The sequence below is a fragment of the Populus trichocarpa genome, chromosome 9, assembly GCF_000002775.5.
Source record: "Populus trichocarpa isolate Nisqually-1 chromosome 9, P.trichocarpa_v4.1, whole genome shotgun sequence".
In the NCBI taxonomy this organism is placed as follows: Eukaryota; Viridiplantae; Streptophyta; class Magnoliopsida; order Malpighiales; family Salicaceae; genus Populus; species Populus trichocarpa.
In genome coordinates, this window is record NC_037293.2 from 11,356,888 (window position 1) to 11,372,065 (window position 15,178).

Sequence of the window (15,178 nt, forward strand, 5' to 3'; positions counted from 1 at the left end):
TCAAGAGAGTTGCTGAATTATTGAGCAACAGACAATGCGTAGACATCAGGGCTGCCATTTTTCTGAAACATGTTACCGCCATGAATAGTTGAAGAGGATGAGATTCCTCATGTCTCCCTCACCCCAATATATATTCAGTAGATGTCAACAGATGGAAAGCACACAGAATTGAATCAATATTTTCAGCCATCAAAACTTCTTTTCTACAAGAAAGAAATAAAAATGGCTGCCTCCCCCGTCCGTCAGAAAACTAGCTTCCATGCTCGATCCAACAGTCTACCCTCTAGACCACATCCAATCATTTCGGAATTTGATGAGAATATTTGCAGAGTAAGAGATTCACAGGCCACCTCTAAATCATCTTCATCATCATCAATAGGACACAAACTAAGTAGCCTTCAGTATTTGTATGATTCTGTTGATAAGTTCCTACAACTGCCACTTACCCAACAAGGCTTGGCACAACAACGCAATCAGAAATGTGTCGATGAGCTCCTAGAGGGATCTCTCAGGCTCTTGGATACGTGCAACTCTACCCAGGATGCACTGTTGCAATCAAAAGAATTCATTCGTGAGCTTCAATCTGTTATTCGCAGAAGACAAGGAGGCGTTGACAGCGAGATCAGGAAATACATTGCATCCAGGAAAGTAGTAAAGAAGTCAATAAAAAAGGCCTTGAGGAACTTGAAGGGCATGGAAAACAGGCGCACCTTCTCTAATGAAGAGTACCCTGAGATTATCATGTTAAGAGAGGTTGAGTCCATCAGTCTTGCCGTGTTCGAATCATTACTATCATTCATTTCCGAACCAAAGTCACAAGCAAAGAAAAGCGGCTGGTCATTGGTTTCCAAGCTGATGAACCACCACAGAATAGCATGTGAGGAAGAAGAAACAAATGAGATTGGATTTTCAATGGCTGATTCTGCTTTACAATCTCTTATCAGTTGCAAAACAGATAAGATGATGGATGTGCAAAAGAAGCTAAACAATTTGGAGTTGTGCATTGAAGATCTTGAAGATGGAATTGATGGCATCTTTAGGCGCATGATCAAAACTAGAGCCTCCTTTCTCAATATTTTCAGTTAGTGGCCTGCAAAATCAGCCAAAATCATACTTTGTCAATGGATGAAATATACTTGTAAATATTTTTTATATATAATTCACATACTTTTTATGAAACTATATATATGTGCTCCTTATGAGGTTCTTTCTATTATGGTTTTAGGACATCCATTTTTTAAGCCAAATTATTCATTACATTTAATTTGCACTCACTTAAAAATTATTCATTACTTTAATTTGTGTTTAGTTAGTGTTTTAGAATACAAGGAAAAACTATATAAAAAAAATAAACATGTTTAATTAAAAAAATAAAAACAGAGATATAAAATAAATATATTTATAAGACAGTTTTGAAATGATTTTTTTGTTCTTTTAAAACAGAAATGACAATGAGACATGTCTACTCTGTCTCAACTATCTTCCTATCTTTAGTTCAGTATTAAAAAAAAATGATAATTTTCAATTAATAAGATCTTTTCAATGCAAAATTCCCAAAACAATTGAATGCAAAATATTTGGATTCAATTTCTTAATGCCTGGGACAAACTAATTGCACTTGCGTTTTGGGAAAATAAATTAGTAAACTTTTCTATTGCAACTTGGAAGTAATCTAAGAGTTCTGAAATATTAGGCCAATAATGAATGCTGCACTGCTAAGTTTTCTTGAAATTTACGTCAGTATGGCTACTGTCAAGACTGTATTGTCTCAACAGATAAAATCTTTGACAATAGATTGTCAGAATAATGAAAGCTTTTGCTAAATACTCTACAGTTTATGTTTAGTATGTGGACTGTATGTATGCTAGTAGTTTGCACTGGTATTTTGGGACCTAATCTGATATAAAACCTGATGTGTATGGAGTATGGTTTGAGATTGCAGGAGATGGTTTTGCACAAGCTGCTAAATAAAAGCTAAAAGTCTGTCAGATTTGGTATCGATGCAGGGGATCTGAACAGTTGTATATGGATCTGTTATAATAGCAAAGATAAGTGGATCATATCTTAAGTTCAAGAAGAGATCCAGTCATACCAAATAATATATCTAACAAAAAAACTTATAATTTTTTATTTAATTATTTGATCACCCTCAAATTTTGACAGGAAATTCTATTAGCTGCGTTCTATAGGGGGCAGCCCACTTCAATGGATGACATAGGGAAGGCCTTATAAAAGGGTTAGAAGATACTGTTTGATTTAGTTTTATTATTTTTCTATTTAATTTTGGATTTCTAACCTTAATTTTGTTTTTATTTCTCCTGTCTATTTAGGTTTCTAATTTTTCTTCTTTGTAAGGTCATTAATTTCATTTATATCTTTTTGGAGAGGCAAACAATCAGAGAATAAATTATTTAGTAATAAAACACGGTTAGGGTTCTTGCTTTAGATCATTTTCAGAAATTATGTCTTCTTTGTTCTAATCCTAATATGATTAGGTTCAGCTGCGTCAGGTATTGACTTCCATGTGTAGAACTGTCTCTTCCTAGCTTTCTCTATGTATTATCAGTTATGTAACCTGCAAGTGGTAGAACAGATATGAAAGACTAGAAAATTTCACTCAACTTTTCTCTCTAGTTTCTGTCTTTCTTGCTCAAAAAACCAACAAAGGTAATTGCTGGCCTCGCAGTAATATCTAAATTCTAATATAGCAGAGAGGCATCACCAAGTCATGCATGCGGATCTTGCCTGTCTATTGAGCAACAATCAGACCTGTGATTTAAGAATTTTATAAAGGAATTGCATGTTCACATGAATTTTTATATGACCAATTTGATTTTCAAACCGTTCTCTCGTGCAGGCATGCCTGAAAAATGGACGTTGCCAGGCCACCTGTATCTAGAAAATTGGTGTCAAAGCCATTCATGTGCGCGATAATTAGGTCAGTACTATATCTTATCTTCTGTCAATGGGCTATGGTAGTTGTCTTGTGAGTTGGAGATGTGGTGAGGGAGGAGGCATTGGCAAACATAACTGATATGAATTTTTGATCCAAATCGAAATCGTGTAGAAGAGATTCCTCGTGTCTCCCTAACTCCGCGGTGTATATTTAGGCAATGATAACACAAGAAAGGCAAATTACAAGACTTATATTTCATATTCACCTTCTTTAATCTCCCCCTTGAGAAAGAAAAATGGCTTCATCTTCTAACCAAAAAAACCGGCTTCCATGCTCGCTCTAACAGTTTTCCCTCTAGATTAAACCCAGTCATCACTCAGCTTGATGAGCATTTATGCAGATCAAGGGCTTCTGAAGGTGCCTCTGTTGAAAGAATGCTTTAAAAACTGCAAAAGATCAGGAGGGTTGCTGAGGAAAAGATTTATACTTGAAGACCAAGTCTTTGAGAATAAATTCTGATATTATTTTATTGTTTTGCTATTAAAAGTTTGTTATGTGATCAGCAGATTTGATTGTTTTAAAAACTCTATTTAAGAGAGTTATGCAATCAATAAAATATTATCTTCGATACAAGATGTCCTTCCTTACGTGTTGTTCTGCACAATCTATTATAGGATTCAACAGCCTCAGCAGCCTTCAGGATTTGCATGATTGTGTCAACAAGTTATTTTTGCTACCACTGAAGCAACAAGCAATAGCCCTAAGTAATATGATATGGAATTATGACATGCATACTTTTTTTATACATCATTTGATATGATATATTTAATATACTTGTTTCGTTTGGTATTTAATTTATATAACTGTATTCACTTATTTTAAAATGTATATTAGCATGTATTATAGTTATTACCTCTTACTGAGTATTTGGACTCACCCATCCATTTATATTTTTCAGGTTTTTAGTTTAGTTTCGGTAACAGGATCCTTTGGTTATGTTCTTCTTGCTTCTTGAGTCGGTATGTCTCGTTTGTTTCTTAAGGCCATTAGTTTATTCTTTATTTATTATTCATAGATACTCCGCATAATAATTTTAATTATATTTTAAATTTATTTTGGATTATTTATGTAAGAGTCGAATTTTAATTTATTTATTGAATTTTTTAATTTTAGATATATTGTTTTATGCTACGTTATTTTATGATTTTTATGATATCAAATATATAAGTTCTGAGGTTTACCATATTTGGAACATGTTAATGTGCTACGTTTGTGTTATTGTTCATGAGTTCAGGAATCGAGTCCTGACATAACACCAATAGTCTCAACATGTGATGAGTGTATTGGCAGAGTAAGAGATTCACATGCCCCCTCAGCATCATCATCAACTATGAGTAGATCTTGAAGAGGGCATGAAGGCTTTTCTAGGCGCATGATCAAAACAAGAGCCTCCTTTCTCAATATTTTCAGTCAAATAACTAAAAAATCATTGCAAATCATACTTTGCTAATGAATTGATTCACTTGTTAAAAAAAAACCGATGCCTACCACCCATGCTTTCTTCAAACCATGTGCTGCTGCTTATGATGCAATGCGATGAATCCATATAATTTGATCAATTTAGTCCACACAGACCAAGTTTATCTAATAATAATAATAATAAATAATATCTTTCTTCAGACAACTTCATATTTCATGATAAATCATTTCATGGATCCGGTACTTCAGTCCAAGGAATAGAGCAACATATGCTGGTGTGCAAGGAAGGCTAATATTGTAATAATTTTGGGTTTAAGAGGCAACTACGACTTGGAGCAGATTAGTCCAAATTACATGAAAACTGGAGGGCAGAAGTAGAAGGTTTAGTGAAATGCGATAGGGTTGCACTTGCGTTCAGCGGCCAAGAAAGACCTCAAGATTACATTTCTCATTTTCTTCCCTGACAGCTTCATTAGCCACAGCAATCAACTTAATCTTACCTTTGTCTAAATCTAATAGACTTGAACTTAACAGATACTTTGATTTGGGTTTAATCAAGATAACCAAAACAATTCAACTGCTAAGGATCAAGCTCATAAATACAAGTAGCCGAAACCAACCTGAAGGATCTCGGTCATCTCCACATAACATATTTCCGAAACCAGGCTCATTGAAAAACTTGTAACAAAAGCTCCATCAAAGAACAAATCAGATCTTCAGAACCCCAGTAGAACGGGAAAAATTATACATGCATTAATGAGCAAGTGTTTTTTTCTTTTCTTCTCTACATTACATTGATGAAAACAAATTCAATTCACAGCTCAAATTTTACACAAACTTGGGGTAGCCTCGATGACAGTGGGTAGTGGTGTGTGGATATTTATTATTATTATTATTATATATCTTATTCTCATGATCCTTTTCCACCTCTTTGCTTCTTTTCTTCTAATGCAGCAGCTTCATTCAACATATCGGCAGCGTCATTGTGCATGTCAAGTTTAGCAAGGGCAACTGACTGCATGTAGAAGGCTGTTGGCCAATCTGGATAAACACACTGTGCTTGCATTGCATCTCGAAGAGCAGCATCTGGTTGATCACACAAAAGAAAACAAAGACTGCGCCGAGCAAAAACAGTTGGGGAAACCATGGTTCCTACATCGATGAACTGCATCAAAAACAAAGCTAAAGGTTATGAGAACATATGTTCAAAAATCTTATGTCTTACTAATGCTTGCGCATATTAGCACATAGAGAAAAGTGGAGCTGTTCAGAGCACTGCTTGAAACTAAATAATATAACATCATTTTCTGAGAAAACCAATATGCTCTGTAACTCATTGACAAAAATGAAAACAAAGTGTCTGAAATACATGTCTCAATGAACAAATATCTAATCAATGAAGATGTGGAATATAAAATGAAAAGGCATGCTTCAAACATGCGTTACTAGTTTGGGTTAAAGCCATCCTAAAAATAACCAACTGGCTGAAAGTTCCAACGAATAACCAAGTACCATTCAAAAACATACCTGAGAATAACAGTCAATGGCAGTTTTAAAATCTTTGTCACGGAATGCAAAGTCCCCTCGCTTCCTCGATTCCAACATATCTCTCATCTGCTGCGTCCACTCTTGGAACGATAACTGAACCAGACCATGTTTCACAAAACCTATCAGCATAAAATTCAACAATATAAATATACAAGATTTTCTTTTCTAAAACAATTACCTCATTTGTTCCCTCATCATCTTTGTAGTGTGTCATAACCAAGATCTGATGAATTGCTGTTAGGTCCATCCGTGAACAGGCCTCCCCCATTGGGGAGAGGGGGCGCTGAGGAGTTGCTGGGGCTTCCTCGTGCTTTGATATTCCGAGCATTACATATGATGGAACCTGACAGCCCAGAACTTCAATTATTAGTTTCTCAACACAAAATGATGCTGCTTTGATCTTCTTCGAACAACATGACTAATATGTGGAGATGATCCCATATGAAAGGAAAAAAAAGGAATGGGCATCAAGGAACTTAATTCTATCTGTAAATCTTTTTCTTTAAAAAAAAAAAAAAACAGAAGAATATAGTGTCTTTTTATCAGAATGTGATTTACTCATTGGTGTTCAAAGTCTTTGAGTTGTGATTTGAAGCTTGAGACATCCAAGACATTTGTTAAATTGACAGAGTAAATAACCTAAAGAAAATCCAAAAGTATTCTGGCACTGCATTGAAAGTGTTTGTAGATACATGTTATTTCCAGACCAAGGTTTTCACCAACGCCAAATAAGAAAGCAAAATATCTTCCAAACACATCCAGTGACAGGTCCAGAATGTTTCAATCTCTTTAAAGGAAGGATAGCTTAAATTGATAATTGAAAAACCAAAATAGATGACATCGATTGAATTTTCTTACATCAGGTTTCGTTTGCAGTGGAGCTAGTGTTGTAACAAGGTCCTTTGTACTAGGCCGTTCCCTAGGTTCATATTGCAAACATTGAGAGGCAAGCCCAACAACCACAGTTGCTTCTTCTGTAGAAAAGTTTCCTTCCAAATGTGAATCCATCAAGAGAGTGATGTTTTTTCCCCTTATCATATCAATTGCCTGCAGTGCAAACATTAAATTAATACCCAATGATACATCTTATAAAAATCAGCAAAACTTGAAGAAATATCAACATCATATCTATGTGATCCATGTTTAGCAACCAGCAAAACCAAGATGAACTTTTGATTATACTAAAAAAAAAGACGAATTTTGGTGATGCCTGATGCCTTTGCTGAAAGGCATAGCAACATTAACATATGCTTTTTGATTAATAGAACCGTACAAGATTGAATCACAATGCAATCTGCTATGAGCGAAGGTCACTTACATGACTTGGAGGGATATGCTTTCCACTTAGCAAATCCAGAAGGACAGTACCAAAGCTGTAAATAACACTTTCAGGTGTGACCCTTCCTACAAAATTCAAGTTAAGGCAAAAACAAGAAGCATTGAGCCAAATGCATGGACAAAATACAGCTATTCAAGTTGAAGAGATGAAAAATATCATAACACATAACAAGCTTGCCGATATAAAAATTTTACAGTAATTACCATTTCTTAGATACTCTGGAGGGGTGTAAGCAAGATTAGTACTATAACTTTTCCCATCTCTACTATTTTTCATCAAGCCAAAACATGAAAGGCGTGGATCACCATCCTATAAGGTCCATTAAAGAGGATTTATAAGCACCCTAGATGGCAATAAATGCATGGTATTTATGAACATAAAAGAACCATGATACTGAGCGATAAGTTCTTAGAAACTGAGAAGGAATACCTCATCAAAGAGAACCCTATAGGCATTCAAGTCATGGTATAGTGGACGGCCCTCAGAACTACAATAATCTAAGGCTTCAGCAATGTAGAGGGCTACTCTTAAACGCATTGCCCATTCAATGGTTTGATTTTCCCCTGTGAAGAATGAAAGAAGACTCAAGTTTAGACTTTGATATCTCAGCATAAAGCTCATATCAACTGAATCAAGGACCAACCCCAACAATGTCATAACACATGGAAAACATTTTCTAACTGCAACCAAATCAATTCTGCAATAAAAAGGAAAGGACCAACCCCAACACTGTCATGACACATGGAAAACATTTTCTAACTGCTACTTGATGTGAGTAAATTCAATAATGCATTGATTAGGAGCGGAATTGGCATTATTGAATACATTACTTGAACCTTGAACAACAATTCAAGATTTCAACAAACTAGAAATGTAGCAACAGGGAGAGAAGTTTATTCCTCACCGTCAATCAAACAATCATTTCATTCATGGATAAATAATGCCAATCATGATTATACTTCAAGTTCAACACAATAAGACTATAACAAGCAATCAATAATGGAAGAAAAGTAGTCAAACCAAACAAAAGATTCAAGAAAAGCATACACACACAAACACGTACAATGGAATAAATGCTTAGCTAGGGTGTCATTAGGCATGTACTCAGCAACAAGCAGCCTCTCATCTCCATCACAGCAATACCCTATCAAATTAGCCAGCTTTTTATGCCTAAACTTCCCCACCCCCCATGCCTCCTCCTATAACGACAACAACCCAATTCACAAAAGCCATCAAAAAATCAGGAAACCATATAAAGAAACGAACTTGATAAGCTCAAAACTCAAAGCAAGAAACTTTATGGATACCGCAAACTGTTTAGGATCAGGCCAAGCCATCTTCGTAAACTTTTTAACAGCGATCGACCTCCGGTTTTGAAGTCTGCCTTTGTAGACAAGATTAGGTGCCTTTTCACCACTTTCAGAGACTATGTTATCAGGACTGAAGTTATTCGTTGCTGTTTTGAGGTCAGGGAAAGAGAATTCACAGAAGGAAGGGATTCCTGTTGCAGGGTCAAGTACAATTGAACCTGATGGATTAAGAGGATGTTGTTGATGGGTTTTTTTGTGGTCTTTTTCTGGATGAGTTTCAGCTAGAATTGAAGAACAACAACAACCCATGATAGTACTATGTGTTGTTGGTGATGACTGGTGATGGGTTTCTTTCTTCCTTGATTTTGATTTTGGCTATGGATAGAGAGAGAGACAGATGAATTAATTATTATTATTACAAGAGTTTTATAGTTTTAAGAAGTAGTTGTTGTTTGTTGTTGTGTTCTTTCTCTTTGATCCTTTGCCATGTTTTTCCTTTCCTTTCTTCCTTTTTTGTAATAAAGGGAAGGGCTTCATAATTTTAACAGTAACGGAATATTATTACAAATAAAACAAAAAATTCATCGGTGTTTCACCGTAGATTATGCACAGTATAATTTATAGTAAAACGACTGAAAAGTTTTTCGACGATAAAAAAAGAACACATACTTAAGGGTAAAATTATATTTTCACATGTTTATTACATAATATAATTATTTTCATGTCTTTTAAAAAAATAACACAATTAATATTTGAGAGGTATTTTTATATTTTTTATATAGTTTATTACATAACCCTTGACATCATCTTTCTTTTCTAAGGTCCAGAAGCATTTTAGGTTTTTTAACCTTGATTTTTTTGAAATTGTTCTGTGGGGTCAAGGATGTTCTGGTCTTTCTATAATTAAAAAAAAAAAGGTGATGTCTGCATCCTTTAAGCGACGTGTGTGGCGCCTCCTAGTAGCCGTTGGTAGCCTTCTGCGACTGCATCCAAAGCATCATGTCACCTTCAACAAGGTGAGTCGCCTGGTGTTGGCCTTCATGGCACAAAGGAGCTCCGGCAATAATTTTTTTCCTCCCCCTCTTTTCTCTCTCAATCACTTTAAAAGATCTGCTGGTTTTGCAAAGTTGCAAAGTGATCCTTAATCATTTAAATGTATTGAATTTGAAAAAAATTTCAATTTCATCCCTTGGTATTTGATTTTTTTTTAATATTTTTTTATTAAATTTGATCCTTATTTTTTTTTATTTTTTTTCTTTTAATTTTTTTATTGGATGTTATTTTTTGATTTAATCTCTAATCACTTGATTTTAATTCTTTTTTTGTTGTTGTTAAATTTAATATCCATTCTTATGATTGCAATTCTTTTTATTTTGAGTTCTCTTCTTGATTAATTATTTTTTGCAATTTCATCCCTTATTGTTTGAATTTTTGTATTATACTTGGTGCTTTTTTTATTATGCTTTTAAAACTCAACACGAGAGTCAACCTTCATCATGTCCTGAATCACGGGTTAGGTCAAATAACCAGGGTTACTAGGGTCAATCGGAGTTTTTATTGTGCATGAAATAAAAATGACATTATTTTGATATAAAAATATAATGGCAAAAAAAAAATTACGGATGTTGACATGATTTTTCCCTAACTAATCGCTTGATTTTTTATTCAGCTAAAAAGTAAAAATGGTATTATTTTAATAAAAAAATAATAAAGAAAAAAATTCAATTATGATCCTTTTTTTTTTCATTAGTCTTTTTTTGTTTTGGATTCTTTTTTAGATTGTTTTTTTCTTCTAGTTTCACCCCTTTCCATTTGATTTTGTTTCGTTTTGTTTTTATATTAAATATGGTGCTCATTCTTTTGATTGTTGCTTTTTTATCCTTTTCTTGGGTTTTTTCCCTTTCAATTTCACCCCTCAACGTTTTATTTCATTTCTTTTTTTTCTAGATTTAGTTCTTATTTTTGTAATTGCTTTTTTTTTCTTTTTTTTAATTTGTTTTATCTTTCAATTTTGTCCCTCAACATTTTGTTTTATTTGTTTTTTAATCTTATTTTGGTTCTCATTTTTTAATTGCTCTTTTTTATTTTTTTTATTTTTTTATTAAGTCTCTCATTATTTACTTTCATTAGTTTTTATAGTAGATTTTGGTTGTCATTGTTTTGATTACTATTTGTTTTCTTTTTAGTTTTTAAGAATTTTGTTCAAAATTTCTTTTTTGTCTTTTGTATGGTTATCTTAGTCTCATAACTAGAGTTGCTGGTTTTGAAAATTAGCCCGATTTAACTTCGATCTTTTTTTAAAATTTAATCATTTAATATTAAGTTATTGAGTTTTGAGCTTTCTATTTTTTTTTATCTTTCCTTTCTTTGGGATTATCCGAATAGCGAGTTGGTCAAGTTAACCTAGGTTCATTCAGGTTATCATTGTTTGAATATCTTTTGTATGTTAAAAAAAAATTGACTCGCCTCGCAGCATAGCACAGGTAAAAAAAATTAGTTAATAGTATTATTAGTTAACTTCTTACTTTTTAACTGTTGTTTTCAACTGTTCAGGGGTACAAGTTTTTAATAGGTATCAAGCATGACTCGAGAAGACCCAGGACTTGGGTGGAACCCTAAATCTATAGGTTAACCCGGATTTATCCTAAAATAATATTGTTTTGGATAAAAATTCTTAAAAAATCATTAAAGTTAATCTGATAAAGTCTTACTTGGGTTTGACCAAGTTAATCAAGTCTCAAATTGACTCACCGGGTCACGTACGTCTGATCTAGCAAACTCTTAACTTAGTTCGAAAACAAACCAATCATGAGTTAAGTTTGAGATTGACAAGTAATCGGTTAACTCGATAAATCAACTTTAATAACTATGATAAATCTACGATAGAAAATTTTTGTTAAAGATTTATGAGAAAACACATCGGGTACAAAGAATTGAACCTTGATTAATAATGGGCATGTATTTGCCAACCACACTAACCCTCCAAATTACAAGAGATGAGAATGAGAGATATTCGGATTTATTATATATATTTTTTACCATGTGAGAAAAAAATTGTGCTTCTAAAAGTTGTATTGTGATTTATATGTGCTTGTAAAACTTATATTTGCTAATGGAAAAATGTAAAATTATGGAAGGCATGTCATTAAAAGAATATTTTAAAAGATTTGGCCGGCCCCTTGAATTAGGAGGATCCATATCGGCCAGATAATACTGTATTTGGGAACTCATTTTTATAAGATTAGAACATTCTTTTTTTTAACCCAGTTTATCTATTTTCCTAATAAATGTGTTATAAGTCTTACACATTTAATCATCTTGCTTTGAAAATTAATTAAAATTTAAATTACTTGCTATAATTAAAACATTTCCACTTGTATAATTAATTAATTAATTTCCATAATTGAGTAAAATCCCCATCCCATAATTCAATATTGTTGAACATAGAAATTAAATTATATCATCCTTTAAAAAAATATTATGAAACTCATTTGATTTCCGTAGAATTTTTCTGATTCAAGTGGTATTTGTTGTTGTTAAAGGAAAGAAAGTTTCAGAGTTGCCACCAGGGAAATTATCCATATCATAGTGTAATCTCAAAAATTATTTCATGAAGTATTTGACCACCCATAATGGATACTGAGGTTAGGCTTGGTTCATATAGCCCTTTTTTTTATATATATTTTAAAAGTATTTTTGAAAAAACTTTTATTTTTTAATTTTTTTATGTATTTTCAGATTGTTTTGATAAGTTGATGTCAAAAATAAATTTTAAAAAATAAAAAATATATTATTTTAATATTTTTCCAAGCAAAAAACACACTTTGAAAAATAATCACTACCACAATATTAAATGAGCTAAGAGATTTTGACCAAGTTTTATCCAAAATCAGCCAAGTAACAAGTCGACCGGGATTTTTAACCGGGCAATTAATCAGCTCCTAGTTCGTCCCACCAGACCTAATTAGTTTTATAACAAGGATTAATGGAACCAAGATTAATCTCTTTATGATATTCTTGGACAGCTTTTGTTGGGCAGAATCATTGGTCTACGTATTAAAAAGGTAGATAAAATTTTGGTGTTCTTTTGTGTCCTCTGTTATTGTTATTGGCTCTCATCATTAGATACCCAAGAATGTCATTGTGTGATTTTTATTTGTTTTTAATGCGAATCATGACACTTATCATGCATAAATTGATTGAAGGCATATATTCTGTACCAGGTGGTCTTATTTCTTTTTTCAAATCACCCTACGCCGTCTTGCATATCTAACTTCAGAAAATTAGTATTTTAATATATTTTTAATTTAAAATTATTTTAAAAAAACCTCATACATAACCAAACACACATGAAACAAAAGATTTGATTATATAATCCGGGTCATAAAAAGATAATTCCATGTAAAATATATTAAAATAAATTACGAATTTTGAGAAGCTGTTAAAGGATGAGTTTAAAAAAATCAATTGAAAAAAACATAAAAAATAATTTGAGTCAATTTGCTAAACTCATGACCTAGATCATCAGACTGAGATAACTTCATAGAAAAAAAATAAAAAAAAATGACTTGATTTAACTCAGGTTAACCTGTTAAATCCACGACTTTGATAATAAGACTGAGATAATCTCATGGAGAGAAAATAAAAAAAATTATGAAGTTCGGTTTCTAATCACCCTTATCGGACTCAATATTGAACAATGAAATTTATAAAAAAATCTAATTAAAAAATGGCAGAAAAAATGAGTCAAGCAACTAAGGTTAACCTGTTAAGAACTATTACTAGGTCATGAGGCTGTAATAACCTAATAAAAAACAAACATAAACAAATCATTAAGTCTAACTCTCAATTAAACACGATATCAAATGATGACATTGGAAGAAAAACCAATTAAAAAATTGAGTCAATTGGGTTAGCCTACCAAACCTGCAACTTGGGTCATGAGATGAAAATAACCCAATAAAAAAAAATTCCTACATTGAAGGACTTATGACCCAGACTATGAGACCGAGATAACCTCTTGGAAAAAAACAACCTGATTTAACTAGGGTTAAAATACCAAAACCCGCAATTTTGATCGTAAGACCAGAATATCCCATAGAAAATAAATTAAAAAAGATTATGAATCTCAATTGATAATCGATTTAATGTTGAATGATAAAATAAAAAAATCAATTAAAAAATAACACAAAAAATAACTTCAATCAACTCGAATTAATCTGTTAAGTACTATTTCCGAGCCATTAGATTAAATTAACATAATAAAAAATAAACAAAATAAATCTGTCTCTTTTCACACACACGAGTCAAGATATGCCATGGATGTTAATTTAAACCTATATCAATTCGTTAATTTTTTTTAATTATCCTATTTATCCTAAGCTTAGTCATGAATAGATGATGCACCGTACCCCTTTCAAATCTATCACCAAAATAATGGCATTTGCAGGATTCTGTTATTTTACTGTAGCAGAACATTAATTTTTTTCAAAAAGTTGGGTGGGAGAGCCCTGCATTTTTGTGCAAAGCATACAAGACCAGTTGTTGCCTTGTTGTTAGAGGTGTTCATGGTCCGGTTCGATCCGATTTTAATCTAAAAATACAACCGAACCGGAAAATAATATTCTTTATTAATACAACCCGAACCGAACCAAAAACCGGTTCAAACCAAACCGGTTTGGTTCGGTTCGGGTCGGTTTTTTAGCAAAAAAAAAACCAGAAAAACCGGACTCTTCTACGGTAACAGCGATAACCATTGTTCACTTGCTTCTCTTTCCCCTTTCAGATGATGTTAAGAAATATTTGTATATTAATAATCAAACTATACAATTTTAACACAATAGAATAACTTCTAAAAGCCCTCCTTGCCTCTGGGCTTACGATCTGCAGGGAGGGTGACTGTCAAAATTGTATAGGTTGGATAATCATTGTTCACTCGTTTTTGGGGAAAAGGGAAGGGGAAGGGGAAGGGGAAGGGGAAGGGGAAGGGGGTGGGGCGGCTGAAAATGAGGAAGGCGAAAAGGGGAAGGCTGAGAAGAGAAAAAGGGAAGGCTAGAAAGGAAGATGGGAAAAGGGGTGGGGAATGGGAAGGGGCGGCTGGAAGGGAAGGGGAAGGTTGGAAAGGGAGACGGGGGGTGGCGGCTGGAAAGGAAAAAAATGATTTAGGGTTAAGGATGATTTGTTTTATACTTTTTTTTAAATCGGTTCGGTTTGGTCCAGTTCAATCAGTTTAAGCTGTTTTGAACCGGAATCGAACCGGATCGGGTGATTTTTTTTATTTTTAAATCGGTTTATTTGATTTTTTTTATCGGTTAGGTTTTTTCGATTAATTTTTTCTCAGTTTAATCGGTTAGTCGGTTTTTTTGAACACCTCTACTTGTTGCTAGTATGTCAGCGCAAGGCCTAAAGTGAGAAAACATAAGTCATCAGTGTGGGACCAGCCAACATGGATCCCTTTCCATGGCCACATACACTACGGCCCAGAGCTGCATAACCTGTGCCTGTGCAAGGGCTAAGCATATACAGCCCTGCAATTTAAAATGTGATGATAACAGCCCAAAACTGCACTTAATTCTGTGTCTGCCATATTGTTGTGTTTGCAACAAC

At 33.3% G+C, this 15,178-nt stretch overlaps 2 protein-coding genes across 2 annotated transcripts; one reads left to right on the top strand and one right to left on the bottom strand.

Annotated features, from left to right (window-relative positions):
- The first annotated feature begins 95 nt into the window (after window positions 1-95).
- Window positions 96-1,182, top strand: LOC7474957 (uncharacterized). Its single transcript, XM_002313642.4, has one exon. It carries the CDS (start codon window positions 142-144, stop codon window positions 1,084-1,086), a length of 945 nt encoding a protein of 314 aa, XP_002313678.4. The 5' UTR covers window positions 96-141; the 3' UTR covers window positions 1,087-1,182.
- Window positions 1,183-5,025: 3,843 nt separating this feature from the next.
- LOC7474956 (serine/threonine-protein kinase BSK1) lies at window positions 5,026-9,079 on the bottom strand. The gene is made up of 9 exons (XM_002312878.4): window positions 8,570-9,079; window positions 8,326-8,461; window positions 7,692-7,825; window positions 7,466-7,571; window positions 7,242-7,327; window positions 6,782-6,970; window positions 6,102-6,266; window positions 5,903-6,016; window positions 5,026-5,540 (listed from the first exon to the last, which is right to left on the bottom strand). Exons 1-9 carry the CDS (start codon window positions 8,879-8,881, stop codon window positions 5,286-5,288), a joined length of 1,497 nt encoding a protein of 498 aa, XP_002312914.1. The 5' UTR covers window positions 8,882-9,079; the 3' UTR covers window positions 5,026-5,285.
- Between the last annotated feature and the right edge of the window lie 6,099 nt (window positions 9,080-15,178).

Bases quoted from the DNA above. Each gene is read 5' to 3' on its own strand.
- LOC7474957 (XM_002313642.4), top strand. From the start codon at position 142: ATGTCAACAGATGGAAAGCACACAGAATTGAATCAATATTTTCAGCCA.
- LOC7474956 (XM_002312878.4), bottom strand. From the start codon at position 8,881: ATGGGTTGTTGTTGTTCTTCAATTCTAGCTGAAACTCATCCAGAAAAA. The intron at 6,267-6,781 runs GTAAGAAAATTC...CTGGGCTGTCAG, and splicing joins CACTGCAAACGAAACCTGAT to GTTCCATCATATGTAATGCT. The intron at 5,541-5,902 runs GTATGTTTTTGA...TTTTTGATGCAG, and splicing joins CCATTGACTGTTATTCTCAG to TTCATCGATGTAGGAACCAT.